Genomic DNA, 17,641 nt, shown 5'->3' with positions numbered 1-17,641 from the left:
ATGACGATCAACAGGTGAAACAGGTAGTCACTGTGTGAGTGTTACCTGCTGCTGCTCGGCCATGGAGTGGATGGAGCTGAAGGAGGGGTGTGTATGTGTGTGCTGGCTGGTCATGGCTGGCTCAGCGAGGGAGAATCCCTGGGCAGTGGAGGAGGAGGAGGAGGAGGAGGAGGAGGAGGAGGTGGGCGGACATCCTGAGCTGCTAACACCTGAGGGGGGGGGAGAGAGAGAGATGATTAGAGAGGGAAACCCCAGACATTCTAATCATTTGCCTCCATCGTTGACACGTAGCTGTTCTGTTTTCCCCACAACCAATCAGAAAAAGTCACTCGCTAATATTTGACATTTTGGCAATACATACTCTACAACACAAATCCTAAAGCTCCAAGGTTCCAAAAGGGCACAACACATTTATCAAAAAACGTAACAAAATCGAAGCGAGGAGAAGTTGTTAAAGCTCCAGCCGATCCTGGCAGCTACAACATCTGAGTTGATTTGCTTTTATATCATCGTTATTAGTCTTGTCATCAAAAAACCTGCAAAGTGATATTTAAAATGACACCTAACACACATTTGACCTTTCTGTACTGACCTCTCCCGTTACTCAGCCAACAGACGGCATACACTACTGATACATCTTTGAAGACTTCAAAGCTAAAACAACAAATGAATATCCGATGGTGACATCTGTTCAATTCCCAAATCCATAAATGTATTTTGTTTTCAGGTTTTTTTCTACAGATTTAAAACAAGCACAGGAGGATCCCAAATCCGAGAGATAACGGCTCTAGAGCCCTATATATATTTAGGCCATTTTATTTTTTTAATAATATGATAATTAGCTTCTCTCCACTTCTTTTTAAATGGCTTGGTTAAATACTTGATTCTAATTGGTCAATGTGGACTGTGGTAAACAAACAGTTGTCAGAAAACATTCAAAGGGAACAGAAGAAAAAGACAGACAGGAAGTGAACACTAAAGGAGTGTACCAAAAGAGTACCAGTATCGTAAACAGGTCATCCCTCTAACACTGACATGGCAGAATTGTTGTTTAGTAACATTTTATTCAAGATCTGGATGGTATTAAGATTAATCTTGCGGGTGCTACGAGGTGGCAAATAATACTGTAAATGAAAAGTTGCATTTAAGCACACCAAAAAGGCAGCCACAGACAGTCTGCACCATTATCCCATATCCCTGAAATGTAAGACTTCTGAAACAGTGATTCAACCAATCAGTGATCTCTACCGGCTTCTTATGCGAGTTCAGCCCCTCAGCATGCTGGGCCACAACTGGGCCGAGCAAAGAGAACCACTCCCAAAGCTACATGTGGTCAACAAAACCACATGATAGTGGCTGAGTTTTGTATCTCTTGTGTCTCTTCCTGTAAAGCAAACACAACAAGGCTGCATCTTTCTCAGGAAAGAGGTGGAAAATCAACACATTCCTACAGCCAATCAGAGCCAGAGTTTGTAATGGCCAATCAGTGAGCAGTATCAGCTGCTCTTTGACCTTTCAACGTAAGCATATGCTGGTGGACGGTGGATGTGTAACGCACACCCGGTAGTTTGTGCGAGCATCATGGCTCAAGGGCAAGTGAGCAGATGATATGATAAGGATTGATATGTTATCTGTTTATTTCAATGTATCAGCCAGTGCAAGCACTTTCTGCAACCTCACATAGCAAGTGAGCTAGCAACCAAAAAAGGACATGTGTGAGTAAGAATACAGAGAGGCTTACTGCATAATGAATGATGCTTTGATTTACAGTGGACAGGGAGTGGCTGAGCTGCTGACCACTTCTCTTCCTCCAGTTCAGCTGCTGGACTGGAGGAGTGATGGAGGTGGCAGCCTCTGTCTGAATGAGCAACCTGTGAATGACTGTTAAAGGCTTCAAGGCGTGATGGTTCCATTCTGGCGGCTGGGAAATACCAACAACAAATGGGAAAAACAATATTTATAAATGTGCCTAAATATCAACTTCTAATATGGCACTCACTTTGAACTAGTTTATGGTTACATGATTCTGGATATATAGACTGATGTGCAACATAGCAGTGTAGTAGTATGGTCTGTTGTGTGGAATGGCACGATGATACAACTGGTTATCAGCAATCATCTCATCATTTGTATCTGATCAAAGGTAAGATGATGAATTTCACAAATCCATTTGGAAGAGGTGTTTAAAGTGAGGAATGGAAACTGGTTGTCTCAAAGCAATGCAAAATCTGAAACTACATGTTGTAAAAAACGGTTGATAATTGGCACCAACCAGCCATAATACAAGTACTAAGACTCAAAATGAATAAGGGATCGAACCAGTGCAAAAAGTGGTAAAGCAGAATTTGAGGGTGAGCGTGTTTGACCAGGTTTAAGGTGTTGAGGCTTCAACAGAGGTTCTTGGAGATGTGGACGACTTGATGCTGGCAACATGCTAAACCTCAGTTCCAATATGAATAAGATCCTTTGTCTTGTTGGTATTAAGTGCCAGGAAACACATTTCAAACTTGGTAACCGTGCTTAAACCATGTACAGGGGTGCAGTTGCATTGGAAGACTAGAGGGCATTGCTCAATTTGTCATTACAGTAAATCTATATCTATGTGGATAAAGATTGTATTGAGAGGCAGCATGGAGAAGTCCAGCATGGATGGGCCCTGCTAACAAGCTGGTTGACAACATCAGAGCAGATAACACATGCTGTACTGGGTCTCTTGTGGAAAGCCCTACATGGCAAAACTGGGTTTTTGTAGATAAAAAATAAATAAAATCAATAAATAGATCGATTAGAACAGTCTACGGAAAAGAGATTTTCAGGGCTATATTTTATCAATCATTACATTTAACACGTATTATAGGTTCCTATTCAGTATTCAATAGCTTTTGCCACACATGAATTTAATTTAAGAGCTCTGTGGCTAAATGGAGTTGTATTTGTGTGTTGTGTGATATAAGATAGAGAGGGTAGTCCAATCACTGTCTCTGGGCCTGTTGTGGTGCTCCGGTCTTGGCCTGCTCAGAGATATGACACAGAGAGAGAATATCTGCCTAGTACTGAGAAATCTGCACCGTCTCTTTAAGAGACTGAGAGGCACTCACAGCACTTCCTCAATCTGGCATCCCCCTTCTTGCGCTGCCATTGGCCGGGGCCCCCTCTTTCTCTGTCAGCTGATTCGCTGTTGGTATCTAAGGGCTGGCTGGCCAGCACTCTATAAATAAACCCAGTGCTGTCTCAGCAACCAGCCTACAATACTCATTAGCTACTTCTCTCTCTCCTCTTCCGCCTCTCTCCTGCTAAGCAAGTAGCTTCCAATAGCAGGCAGGCTCTCAGCAGCAGCAGTCTGACATACTCTCCCCTAGCAACCCAACCCACCCTACCAGCCACTCTCTCCTCCCCCTTTCCTTCATCATCCTTCCTCCCATCTCAAACCCCTCAACCCCTCAAAATCATTCTCTCCTCTATTCATCATCCCTTATTCCCATCTTTCCTGACTTTGATCAGATGACTGCTCAGTATGTCTTTATAAGAGACATGTTTCTCTTTTTCTGCAGACTGTCACATCTCCATCAATGTTGTGTTGATGCTAAATATTGTTACATTATTATGCAACAATATTTAGGGCAACAGTTAGGAGTCACTCCAGGCAGCAGAGTATTGCCACAAACTAATACTGCCTGCTCACATGATGTTAGACGAGGAAAAACAATGCTGAGCCAACAGAGGGGACCAACAGTTGTGCAACACTGCCACAAAGAAGGGTCTCTTTACTACTGGTGTGTACAACTCAAATGCAATACCACTTCAGCCCAAGCTTGCGTCCATCATAAAGAAAGCGGTGCTAATTGAGATAATAATAGCTTGATCAATGTAGTGACAATATGCTTTAACTCTGACTCTTCAGGACATTTTAATTAAGGCATATATATGTTGCATTTCTTTCCTTTGTGGCTGTGACTGTTTTTGATCAGGTAATCACCATTCCTATCAAGAGTAAACGCTAATTGTCATATGCACAGTTAAATCAAGTTTCCCTGTACAATGACATTCTTGACTCTGAACTCTAGTCTATATATAAGGAAACATTTTTGTTTCCTTTTATAGAACAATGGACAGCCTACAACAAAACTAATAAACAAAACTAGGGATATTTTTTACATAGGTGTAATATACAGAACATAACCAATGTGTTTACAACTGTATATAAAGCCCAAAATGTTAACCTGCATTTTCTAAGAGCAAAAGGTGGAACTTCTTAATTGAGCTCTCAAAGGCCAACTGATGCATTCAACTTTAAACTTGATAACATGTTCCCCCATTAAGGCTCTGAGGCTAACACTAAATTATTTGGATACTGTAGTTTACGAACCTGCATTTGTTAAATGACCTGGTGTACTTGAAGGGAAAACTAGACAAAGGTGATCAGAAAGATGGATACAGTTAGAATGAAGTATCCAGGGTAATGAATAACCAGATTGCATATGTAAATAATCCAGATCAAAACAAAGACACTAGTTCCCATATAAACATACTCAGTAAGACAGTTCTTGGTAAAGAGTGACATGGAGCTGCAATCTAAAGATATGGTCAGACTAAACAGCAGGTGCATACAAGGAAGGGCAAGGATCCAAATGCACATGGATACACACTAGGCGTGGAGTGAGCCCAAGATGCACCTGAGCATTTCATCTTCATCCAAATGTTCCCACTTGTTCTAAACCTGATACTTGATGCAGCAAGTCAGAGACGTAGCTATCGTATAAACACAGTTAGTTAACAGCAAACATGTGTACTGTTGGTACACAGGCTGTTTGTGTTCACTGAGACACAAACATATAAAAAGGGAGGTACCAGTAAGAACACATTTTGATTGGAGGGGCCTTAAGGGAAGGATAAATCCCCACGTAAAAGGTATAGGTACAATTAACTACCTAACACATTTATTGGTAGTAAGTAATATGATATAAATACATACAGTATTTATTGCGGTGTTGCTCTCGGATTAATGCCAGTTTGTGCCATTTTTTTTCTTTCTCATAAAGCAATATACATCCAAGAAAAAAGATATTGCTATGTAGTGTAAACTACTACTTGGCATTGTTTACGTGTGTCAACTACAAGTTTTCCTTTTTGTTTAATTGTCTGAATTTGGTGTTTTCTCTGGTTAGTGTCAGTAAGGCTACACAATGAAAGACTTTTGGATCAGTTTTATGCACAAGCCGAAAATGTCTGATATAGAAAAGGGTGCACAATTACATGCTTTGGATCCTGTTCATGAATGTGTAGTGCGAGTACAACTACAGCCTTTACACCTGTGTGAACACACCTCTATTGATCAAAAATAGAGTATATTTGTTATGTCAGATGTGGAGGGAATGAGGGATGGACTTTTTCTGCAGGTTTTGTTATTATTTTGTTAAAATCTAACAACATACTGTGCAAAAGGCTGGTAATCACATACAGCCAGATAGGTTTCTCGCTCCCAGCCGTGGGCCAGCCAGCTGACAGCTGAATGCCTCATAAATCCCAGACTCCCCATTTCCCGATAGGTCGGGTCTTGATTCCACTGCTAATACGCCTGTTTATTTATTTGCAGGGTTTCACAAAAAGAGAGCGCTTCCTCTACAAAAACAGATAAACCAGCTAAGTTTAGGCCATTTTTCTCACATGATGTTTTCAAGACAGACATTAGTTGCTGAAACTTCAATTATGTTTGTGGCCCCTCAGTTGTAATTGTAGCCCAATCATTTTTAGCAAGTTCATTTAGCATTTGGACTCTTAGATTTAACTTTTTCTAGTCTTCTATCAATGTTTATTTTTTTGTTGTCAAATGAGTCAAATGAAAAGGGTTCAGGTTAAGCCCCTGTCACACTGTCCCGAAATTGACACCAGATGGACACACGAATATGGAATTGTGAATTTCGCACGAAGTTGGTCAACAGCCAAGCAACAGCCGAAGCAAGTACGATGCCTACAGAAGGCCGCACGATGGCACCCGAACCACACACAGAAATATGGTCATATACATTACTGATGATTTAGAATGTATCCAGACTCAACGTAAGAGCTTGTGCCTCTTCGGGGGGTGCTAACATTTAAACATACACTTTATTCTTTACTTTCTCCGTCTTTACATGTAGATTATAAGATATTACTTATCTCCGTCATGTTGTTTCCATAGCAACAACAACTTCCTGTCAACAGCGTAAACTCGCCTTCAAAATAAAAGCATCTAAATAAAACAGGAAGTTAACCTAAATTACATTTAAGACATACAACTGCAACGAAAGTAACAAAAACAATGTAATATCCTTTTCAGTTTCACAGAACACAAATTGGGTTATTTACATAATATGTTTACATGATTTTGTTGTGCAATAAATGCAATCTCGATGTCATCGTACTATAATACGATGGCTACACGACGGCATTGCGGGGGCTTCACGTAGTCGTGTTGCCTTCCTAAGACAATCGGGCAGCTTCTTCTTTCCTTCGTATTGTCTTCGTGAGGCGAAAAATGCCCGATGGCATCGATGATCAGACGAAGTAAAGACGAAGTAAAGACGAAGATGACACGATTTGACAAGAAGCCCTGACGAGTGCCTTTACGAAGGGCAAAATGGACGGTCCTTCGGCAAGGGAGGGAGACCTGTCTATATAAATATGGCCGAGGGCCCATTAACACACATTGTAATGTTAATGAAGTTGTTGGGCCATGAGCAGCGAAAAGGGATATACTGGGACTAAAATTCAACCCAGGACTGAGAGGCCCAATATATTTTGGCAGTAGTTTCAACATAAAACTGTTTTTTAGTTAGGGTGTCATGCTGACACCAGCCACCTTACCGCCGCACTGAATCAAAAACAAGCCCCGCCAGGCAAAAACACTAAGTCACAGTTTACTTGCAAAACATGCAGTCATACATTAGAGTGCTAAAATAGTTACACTTGCTCGCACATTCACACACACTCAGATACATCATGTTTTTCAATATGAAATAAAAAAAAAAAAACTGAAAACGACTCAGCCAATCACATTAAGTCAGAGCCAGGATTGATCTATGTATGAAGAGGGCACTGCTACCCCTCTTAGTTTTGACAGTATTGGTTGGTCCTGGTCTGACAGTGCTCTTCCCTGTGCTGTCTGCAACCCTGAAGGCCAGACTGACCCAAGTCACAGCAGAGAAGGAAGTTTAACTACTGACATCAGAAAAATGCTAAATAAAAACGTTATAACTACAGCCGACAGTTTGGGAGTATCAGTATTCCCAGTAGTCACTCAGATTAGATATGATATGATGATTTCAGCTTGCAATCTTTTTTTTATATTTTAGGGAGAATACGGTTATGAAATGTATCCCAGTTTTCTCCATATTCTGGAAATTATGTTAAAGGGAGACCAGAGAAATTGGGTATTCATTTTCCGTAGGCCTGTGACTACTTGTGCTGTCCGGTTTTTAGATAAAGCCACGTCATTTACGGTTATAAATGTCCTTCTTATGTTGCTATTAACAAACTCGCTTTTATGGAAAATAAAGAGTAAAACCATTTACTACAGACGTGTCATTCAGCTATTTTATATATAGAAACAACACACTTTTCTGTGCAGGAAAATAACCCTTATCATAATTGATACAAGTTAAACTGCGCCTGCATCCATAACTGCTCCGACTGATGGATCGATAAATCATTGTAGCTGGTTTCTATATAATGCTGGTTTCCATATAATGCATTCACTATGCTGGTTGTCATTTGATGCATTTACGTCATCTGGGGGATTTATTTTTTCTTCTTATAACAAAGGAACTGATTTACTGCTGCACATATACGATCATATGGCCTTTACCCTTCCTTAGCCAGTGTAAAGATTAGACAAGTGTTCTATGGTCACACCTCTTGGCTTTGATAAAAGTCCCGGGCTCTGTTGAGCACTGCACACTCTGTAGGCCATAGTAAATCACAGGTAACAGTCAATTCATTGATGCAGTCGAAGGATATTGACTGAATACATTTTTTTTTCAAAATACTATGTTTAAGGAATTAGAAAATGAGTGACACAATGGAGACCAATACTGACCATGTAGGACTCATAAAACAAATAACTGCCATCATAACCACCAAAAACAGGGATAATTGAGTAAGGGTGACTAATTGGATCTGTATCTGGAATTGCATAGAAAGTATGACATATCCAGTAATGAGTACCAATATGAGGTGAAGTGAATGGAATGAATAAAAGACAAAAAGGCGACATAAGCCTGCATTTATAAATGTAGAATGACCACTACGAATCCCATTGAAAATTAAACTAACAGTTTAATCCAACCCCAGCCGTTGACATGAGTGCTTTGAGTCAATAAAAATAAGTGTTATTCTGATCTGTGATCAGCATATTCAACAGAATGAAAATATAATTACTAGTATGACAAGTTAGTTATGTACATTTAAAAAAATTAAAAAAAGGTGAACCTGACACTTTTTATATGTATTTCAATGTAGTGATGATGTAGATGGAACAGAGTTGACAACCAGTTGCTTTATATATAAACAGTAGTTTACCACAGCAAACATGATGGGACAGCTGCTGTGATAGACCCTCATGAGTAACAGATGGGGCTGGTCCCCATGTGCCTCCTTGTGAACTCACAGACTATCACTCCTGTGAGGGCTCAGGGCCGTCTCACCGTGGAATCAGAGTTTGAGGACTACGTCACAGACTTTTTAAGTGTTTAGAATAAATCATTGATGAGGTCGGCAAGATGTTTTCCTTCTAAACTTAATCGTATATGTAGTGTACCAGAACTATGTGTTAAATATCTCTCTTACAATGGTCAGATGTGACATCAAATTTGTTTTAGTCTGACAGAACTTTATAACATATCAGCAAAAACATCACTTCATTAAACATAATACAGTGTAATATTTGCATGTCCAGGAAGCAGGATTTCACTTAGTTATGTACCATTCATTATACGACTTTGGTAGCCCTCACATATGGTGAGACCTCAAGCTACATTGATAAAGTCTATGAGGGTTCAGGATTTAGGAGGAACAGTTGGAACTGGACCATGGGATTCTTGAAAACAATAACATTTAATGATACTATAGAATCTAGATTTGTCTGTAACATATGTTACATATGTTAATGCTTTTTGCATGTAATTATTATTACACTATTTCAAGCTGAATTTACTAATATAATAAAAAAATAAAAATGAAAACAACTGATTAACAAGGACAAATGAATGTTTTAACAGACATGTAAATATATTTTGAAACCTTAGCAAAGCGGCACAGAATGTGTCAATATCGTATTATCTTCTCCAAGACACAGGGGCGCTTCAACTGCTGTTAATTATTTGCATCAACAGTGTTGCATTTTCACATACATTTTCATGAAGCACTAAAAGTTGTTGAGATCACTTACTTATGGTACGTTCACACCGGACGCAAAGTGATTTTTAGCGCGTCGCAATTACATGTCAAGCCAATGCAAAGACGTGGAGAGATGCAAATGATGCGATTGCCGCGGCTTCACGACTTAACATTTTTCAACTTAAGCGTCAAATTTGCGTGACACTGTCTCGCGTTAGCCAATCCACGGTGCAGATCTCAGCCTGCCGTCACTGACGTTGAAAAGAAAACCAAACAGTAGCTGTTGTCGCTGGGCGACAGCAGACAGAGCTCACAGCTCTTCATATCTGTTCAGAAACTGGAGAATAGTTATAAATGTACAAACCACAGACTGTCTATGGCATCGCTGATTTAATTATGTCTGTATGACATTGTTGTGAGTGTGGACAGAGCAACTACATGTTAGCTTAGCCTAGCCTGATCATTCCGATCTCCATTCAGAAAACACACATTTTAAAAGTGTTTCGCCTGCCATCTTGTAAGCACAGTTGTCAAAGCAATAATTCATGTTTTCTTACTAATCTGTATCAGTTTGAAGTTATTTTGGCATCGTTTTGATACATGTATTACAATTAATTCACGGTAAAATATGTTAATTTTTTTGTAATTGGTATATTCCATAGTATCTACATGGAGATAAGCCCCGCCTCCTCGTCAGCGCGTCTAGTTTGAAACTCGAGCGAGTAAAGAGATGCGAATCTTAACATTACGTCCGGTGGAGGGCACAATTATACTAAGCAGCCTTGACTTCTTTGACTTGAAGAAACCTCTTCTATAAGCCTTGTGGTACACCTCAATACCTCAAAGACCTTCAGGGTAACTTTGAGAGGGTCTGTGTCCGGCCCTTGTCAACCCAACAACGGGGTCCCTCAGGGCTCTGTCATTGGTCCCCTCCTTCTTTCTCTTTACACCAATTAACTTGGCTCTTTCACTTGCTCTCATAGCTTCTCCTACAACAGCTACGCAGATGATACACAACTGAATATTTCCCCCAGGTGGCTGCAGAAATATCTGCTTGTCTGGCTCTCATCTCTCAGTGGATGTCTACACACCACTTGAAGCTCAACGTTCACAAGACAGAAATGCTTTTCCGTTCAGCAAAGGACACCCCCATCTGTAACCTGACTATCAAGACGGGCACCTATGTTGTGTCCCCGACTCAAACTGCAAGGAATTTCGTTGTGACGCTGGACGACTAACCGCCCTGCAAATACACTCTTCCCAACATCAAGGGGATACTACTGACTCAGAAGGTGGCACAGCTTCCAGGCTCTTGTAATTTCACGCCCTGACTACTGCAACTCCCTCCTGGCTGGCCTACCTGCAAGTGCCATCCGACCTCTGCAGCTCATCCAGGATACAGCAGCCCAACTGTTCTTCAAACTTCCTAAGTTCTCCCACACTACGACGCTCTTCAGCTCCCTTCACTGGCTGCCAGTAGCTGCGCGAATCCACTTCAAGACACTGGCCTACCGTTCTGTGAATGGATCAGACCTTTCCTACATCCAGAACACGGTTAAACCATACACCCTATCGGTTGCTCCTTCCCTACTGCAGTTGGGACTGAGGTATCCCTTAGCAAGAACACCCCTGATTGCTATCATGGCAATACAAAATATGTAACCAGCTCCCCCATTGAGCAGAAACTCTACACATCTTGTCTCGCAGACTCAAAACCCAGCTGTTTCATCTGCACCTTGGCCAATAAAGAAAAACATATCTCTGTCTGTAGCACTTGAAATAGTTTGGCTTATTTGGAGCTAATGTACTTACAGGATTCCTGTTGTTCCGACCATGTATCCTCATTGTTGATTGCACTTATTGTCGCTTTGGATAAAAGTGTCGGCTTAAAAACAACATTAAACATTCTTTAAAAAGTATTAAATCGTACGACGTTAATGGTCCGGATTAAAAAAGAAGATAAACACAGCTGCTTAGCGAAGAATAATATAGAAAACTGACTTACGAGCTTGGTTTCAGGTTAGGTCAGCAATTATGTGTAGTATTCACAGTACGTAAAACTGAAATTATTGTATTCTCTGTAAACTTGTGTTTGGTTATGTCGTGGAGCAAGCTAGCTCTTTTATCCTGTACTTTGAGAATGGTAAACTACTGAAGACAGCCAATGGACACGTAGGCCAGCCCTGACAGACCACTTGTTGCACTTGTGGCGCCAAGTAATAGCTGTCCTGGAAATTCACAAGTTGACAAGCTGATCCATAGCACTTTTGGGCTATGGCACACCAGTTTTAACCTTTGGCCACGGTTCATATTGTAAATGAAATAATGGGTAAAGAGTACCAAATTATAATCCAACATGTGTGAGGTGACAACACATCTAATCACAGTGTGGATTGTTCAGCATCCTCACATCCCGTCTCTCAGCTCAGTGTCCCACTGCCTGACTGACCACGTCAAACTGTCTGACACAGCAAAGCTTCCTGCTGCAGCTCACACTGACAGGGATAGAAAAACGTCAGCATCACCACTCAACAGCAACACAAACACACACATACTGTACACACATAGCATCTCTGCCAAATGACTGACAGAAACTAAATAATAAGAATCCTATGATGACAAACTGCAGACACAAAAACCACAGGTATCAACTCTGAGACTTACACACTTGTGGCTGATCTGTCAATTAAGGAAGAGAGTTTACACTATGACTTGGGATTGTGAGTGTGTGGTTCTATGTTCAGGTGAGTATGTGTGTGTGTGTACTGACTCTTGTTCTTGCGCAGCAGGCCGGTGGCGATCCAGGGTTCTGTTTGGACCATCCTGCAAGAGGGCACAGGCTTGTCCTCCACAGATGATGATGATGATGATGTGATCACCATGGAAATGCTTGGCAATAGTTCAATCCAGCAGGGAAAAACTGTCAATCAAAACACTTTGACAGGTGGGCGTGTGGGGGTTTAGTCCCTCATGAGATGTGTCTTCAATCCCAGAGTTCGTTTCAACAGTTTACATCCAACTAAATCAATGAATGTTGAAATGGTGGGAAACCGACCAACCAATCAAAAGGCACCGTCTTCTCTGGCTTGTTTCTTTTTTTGTGACTGTGGTTTCTAAGGCAACCAACTGGTGTACAGGCAGCTTGTCTCTCTGAAGTAAAAATATAAAGGATGTAATCTCTTTCTTCTGTGGAGTTAACTATAGATATAGATCTCTCATTTTACATATATATTATTTTCCTCTGTAGGTTTGGGGAATGGGGAAATATAGAATATTTGGTTAGTCAGGTTAGCTTTTTGTTTTGTTGGTTTCGGCAGTATCATGCATTCTTTCTGTGTGCTGGAGATTTGAAGTGCTCCAGGTGGCTGGTGACTTTTATTTGAAGAAGTCAAAAGTAGAGCTTTCTTACAGTTTGTGAACAAGTAGCCACTATAATGAATAGTTTGAGCTAAATGTCTGAGGGGTAAAGGCATAAACTCTAGTCGCTTATGATAGGTTTACTAAGCCCTAGCCGTTCGAACCAAAAGTACACAGCTAATAGTTCTTCAGACATCTTAATAGTAATCCAGTACAGGTTTGTGTGTCCAGTAAATCCTTAACCAGGGGAATACAGTACAGCTAGTATTCTCTGGTCAGTAAATTCCCAACAGATCTCATGTTATTCAGCAGAATAAGTGAATCCACTTGTTATTCTCCCACACTACTAGTAAGATAAGATAGTAAAACACATTAACTAGCTGAAAGTCAAGTGTGTGCTAACCAGGCTCGCCCAGCATGCTGACAGGTGGGCTGGGCGAGGTAGTGTTATAGGAAGAGAAGGAGGTGGAGGGGAGTTGGGTTTCCAGTTGACCGCTTTTACCCCATCCCTTAAGCTAAATATAGCTCCAATTACAGGCGCTTTCAGGGGGACTGGTCACTGGACAGAGTAGGGCAGTGTAGAGTGATGTTACCACTCAGATTAATCCAGTGACACACAAAGCCCTCCGCTGCCAATGTCACAGAGCCTGTCCAGCCAGCTTCAGGAGCCTCCCCTTCACCCACCTACAGCAGAAGGTGGCTGGCCTCTGCCAGGGTGAAAAGGAGCCCTTTTAAAAGGCCAGACAATAATATAATCCCCATACACTGGACGGGATGCCTCTGTTACAACAATTAAATGCACAGACACATGTAAACAAACAGTTCCAGTGCAACGTGTTGATTTCAGAGAGACGTGCAGCTCCAGAGAAAGTTCTGCTGGCTAGAGATCCACACTCACGGGCTAACAGGAACAAAATGACGCACCAATACAAACAGGGACAGTGTACTGTTTTCCGTTGGGGGGAATGCAAGGGAATAAATCCGGGAACAAAAGTTTAAATCCAGTATCCGTGTTGAAGAAATAGAAAAAATAAGCCGCTGTGGGCCTGCATTGTACTTTCAAACTCCCACAGTCCCCTCTGTTCACCAAAGCAGAACTCGATCCAGAAAAATGTCAGCCTCTGAGGTAATCCCACTAAAACAAAAATACTAACAGCGTCAGAACAACAACAAAGCAAAACTTTAAAGTCGTGTCAAAGTAAAGAAAGCAGATCCGGTAAAGTTCCTGAGCTTGTTGTCAGACGACGTATAGCTTCATGACGCGCCTCTTCTTCTGTCTGCTTCCGCTCTCTTTTCTCACATTAAACGTCCTCCTTTACATGTCCTTCTCACAATTTAGGGATAATTGTTTTAATTCTTCAAGGTGGAAACCTTCACAAGGGCGATTTCGACTCATGTTTCTCGCCCGTTTCCCTTTTCGTGCTTCTCCGTTAGAAGGAATCTGTGTCCCTCTCCCTTACAGCTCCCCCACCCTGCGATATGGACTGTACCATGTGCCTAGAGTGGGGGTCGGGGCTGCTCAGTCTGGCGCAGCTTCACTTTGTACCGGTGAAACCGCTACATACACACACAGTGTGATAACACGACATTTGCGATATTTCACGTGGATGTCCACCTAAACCACCACTCAGATGCTGATTTTAATGCACGTTATCAACAACCAACGTGAGTTAGTGGGACAGTAACCTTCCCTCTGACCACTTAGTCTGTTCCAGCAGACCTCTGCTGTCCTGGCCATTTATAGTAACAGCGGGATATATATACTGGAACTTTATATTCACGCATACATAGACAACCTTTACTTAAACCCGTTACACAGTTTTATAGATAAAGCGTGGCCAAAAACAAAATCGGTTGCTACATAGCCTACTTATAACCACTTCCTATTAGGCGCATATTACTTTTCTGTATGTATTAGTCTGAAAATGGTATCATCACTTTCACAAAACAATGGTTTTCAAAATGATAGCTTTGATTGTATATTATATACAGTTCAGGATCTCAAAAAATATATATGTGGTCTTCTTCTAACAAATGCAATTTGTAATGTTCATGGAGGACCTGCCTGGATACAGGGGCATGGAGAAAGGGACGAGTTGACAGTGGGTTGATTAATGCCTCCCAAAGTGGACAAGGTTTCACACAGATGACTATGATTATGAACGTTTTTACAATAATGTATGTGACTGAGGCACATATGACAGAGCTGCATTTATAATAAGCTAAGGTTTTAAACTAGGTTTTATTGTTGTCACCATGTTAGACAGAAAGGCTACATTTTGTTCATTCAGTGCTTCTAAATGTTAGAACTTCTGGGTACTTGGGTAAATGCAGCTCTACCCTCACTCAGCAAGCACCCTCTATGGGCTCTGTTGCTACCCGACGCGATGGCAGCTGCACTGCAATTGGCTATATAAAGTCCCATACTTGGCTGTGATTGGGTAGCGGCCGAGTTTGTGGGCGGGGCGGTCGGCTTAGTTTCACAGTGTCTCTTCAAACGGCGCGAGGCAGGAATGACGCGGAAATAGTTTGAAGATGTCAGGTAGAAATGGAGAGAGTGAGGGAGGGAGGGAGGGAGAGGGGGCAGAACATGGTCACTGAGTGACTCTACAGCTGAGATGTGCGACTCACTTCTCCAGCTAAAAGTTGTTACTGTTGCTATCCGAACATTCCGGCTAAATCAGGCACAAGGCTGCCTGGGAACAACTACACGCACACACAGTATCATAAAGCAGCTCCTTAAAGGAAAATACAACTCATACTGAACTGTGTCACTGCAGTTCTTATTAATGTGATTTTTATCTTTATCCTTTACAAAATAAACACTCAGTTACATAAAATAAAAAACGTGTGCTCACTGTCATAATGTAGCCTACTGGATAAATGTAAGGTCTCCCCTGATAATTATGTACTGTACAGCAGTACACTTTCAAACTGTGCCAAGCAAATACTGTTTATAAAGCGCTATAATGGCAAGCTGCAATCGCAACACATTTGTTTAAAAATGCTGTACAAAATAATTGAGAAATCTTTTTTTGGTATACACAAATGCATTGTTAGTATAGTGTTAGCTAAATTATTTGGAAACCCTGCTCCAGGCTCCAGAAAACCATGGTTCAAATCACTACACTCCCACACACTGAAAACAGCTGACCAGCCACAGCTGACCAGCCACAGCTAAAATAAGATAGCATGGCCTAATAACATGCTATAATTATAGGGCTTGCATTCAAAGAGATAAGACACAAGCAAGCAGAACTTAACTTTATATACATAACAGCACAGCAGTAATGTAGGCTATGCATGGTAATCAAATGCAGATGTATCACTACAGGTGGTCTGCTTTAAAAATACCTAATTACCAGTTCAGATTGACTGGGTCTGTAGAGGGTGCCAGGATAATGTAAAGCATGTTGCAAAGAGCAGTGCATGCCACACACACAGATCCATAGAAAGACAATGCATGGTGTATAAATTAAAGCCCAATAGGCACTGGCCCATACCTTGACTATACACGAACAAGCACTACAACCACGAGACCATAGGAGTCATTTTCTAAGAAGTATTTTTACTTAATGGACTTCATTACCATATGCAGTGCCTGCTACTGTACATCATGTTCACCATATCATTTTGAGTTCACAAAATGTGCAAATACAAGAATGAAAAAATAATTGTTTTCATCAAAAATATCACAGGGAATGTACACAGAAAGGACAGTGAATACAATGGAAAATCAACAGGAAATATGTGTTATAAAGGTAAAGGAGTTTTGCAACAAAAAAACAGTTGTACCAAAGCTGTGCCAATTTAACTAAACTGACTTTGCAGTGAGTGAAGACAAGCTGACACGCCATTAAGGCCATAAAAGGATAATTTCGTCATTTTGATTTGATGTCAAAATATATTTCTGCATGCCATAAAATACACAACCAAGAGGGTGCAAGAGGGTGGCGTGGAACTACAGAAGCTTAACTGTATTCTGTCAAATGTTCGCTGGTTTACTGTGTTCATATGTCTGTTTTGCACTCAGGAAAAACATATTGTTTACCACATTTCTACTGTCATCATGCCTCGCAAACGACACAATTATCTCAGCTCCAATACAACACTAGTTCATACAATAACCTACAGTACGACCCAATAACACAGAGATAAGCAACAGATACAACTATGTGTCTGTTACTGTAGGTTAAAGAGATTTGGTTTGTTCACTAAAATGATTAACTGTTACCAGCCACATACCCTTTAAAACAAATAATTTGCAAAGTATCAAAGTGATTTCATCAAGAGGACAAAGAAATAGGACTGAAACTACATTGTCCGGGAGAGAATAAAGCAACATATCTAGTATAGAAGTCGAAACAAATAGGCCACTTATTAAATGTATTTAAAAGATAATAAGAAAATATATTTTCTTGAATGGATACAACTGATTATAATTTCAAATGATTTACTGTAATTCACATTCAAATTGTAATGATAAACTTTAAACCTGGATTTAAAAATGAATAGCATCTACAATAATGAATATATTATCCCATATGATATTGAATATGCATTAAATGAATATCCCCTCGTGTTTAAAGCTCTTTTGTGCCGCCACAAGATAAATCATTGTGCATTTCTGATGCTTTGTCTTTTTAAAATGTATTCTGAATTAAAGTAGTTTCATATTTGTATTTTTTCATATATATTTTTTTACTTGGGTTTTGTTTGATTTGAAATAAGCCTACTAAAGACCGTTCTGATAGCTTTACAACTGCTTCAGTTCATTCGTAGGTAGTGATACAGCACATTGCATTAGCAGACTTTAACAGGCTGTGGAATTTATTACAGCCGTTTCCTGTTGTCTTTCTTTGTCTGTTGATAGTTCTGAATCGCATTGCTATGCCTATTTGACTGATTAGCA

General features: G+C 40.6%; 1 protein-coding gene across 2 annotated transcripts in view; it reads right to left on the bottom strand.

The window, feature by feature from the left end:
- The window catches only part of dyrk1b (dual-specificity tyrosine-(Y)-phosphorylation regulated kinase 1B), a 43,386-nt gene that overhangs the window by 8,192 nt on the left and 17,553 nt on the right, over positions 1-17,641 (bottom strand). Inside the window, exons 1-2 of one of the 2 annotated variants that reach the window (XM_034228572.1) lie at positions 12,143-14,215; positions 46-209 (exon numbers count right to left, since the gene is read on the bottom strand). In XM_034228572.1, coding sequence (XP_034084463.1) covers positions 46-209; positions 12,143-12,254 — 276 coding nt within the window. In that variant the 5' untranslated portion in view covers positions 12,255-14,215. Of the gene's footprint in view, positions 1-45; positions 210-12,142; positions 14,216-17,641 lie in introns of those variants that run through there. The other variant, XM_034228577.1, reaches the window with a different exon arrangement.

This window comes from Gymnodraco acuticeps, unplaced genomic scaffold, assembly GCF_902827175.1.
Source record: "Gymnodraco acuticeps unplaced genomic scaffold, fGymAcu1.1, whole genome shotgun sequence".
NCBI classification, from domain to species: domain Eukaryota; kingdom Metazoa; phylum Chordata; class Actinopteri; order Perciformes; family Bathydraconidae; genus Gymnodraco; species Gymnodraco acuticeps.
This window is presented reverse-complemented; position numbering and strand designations above follow the sequence as displayed.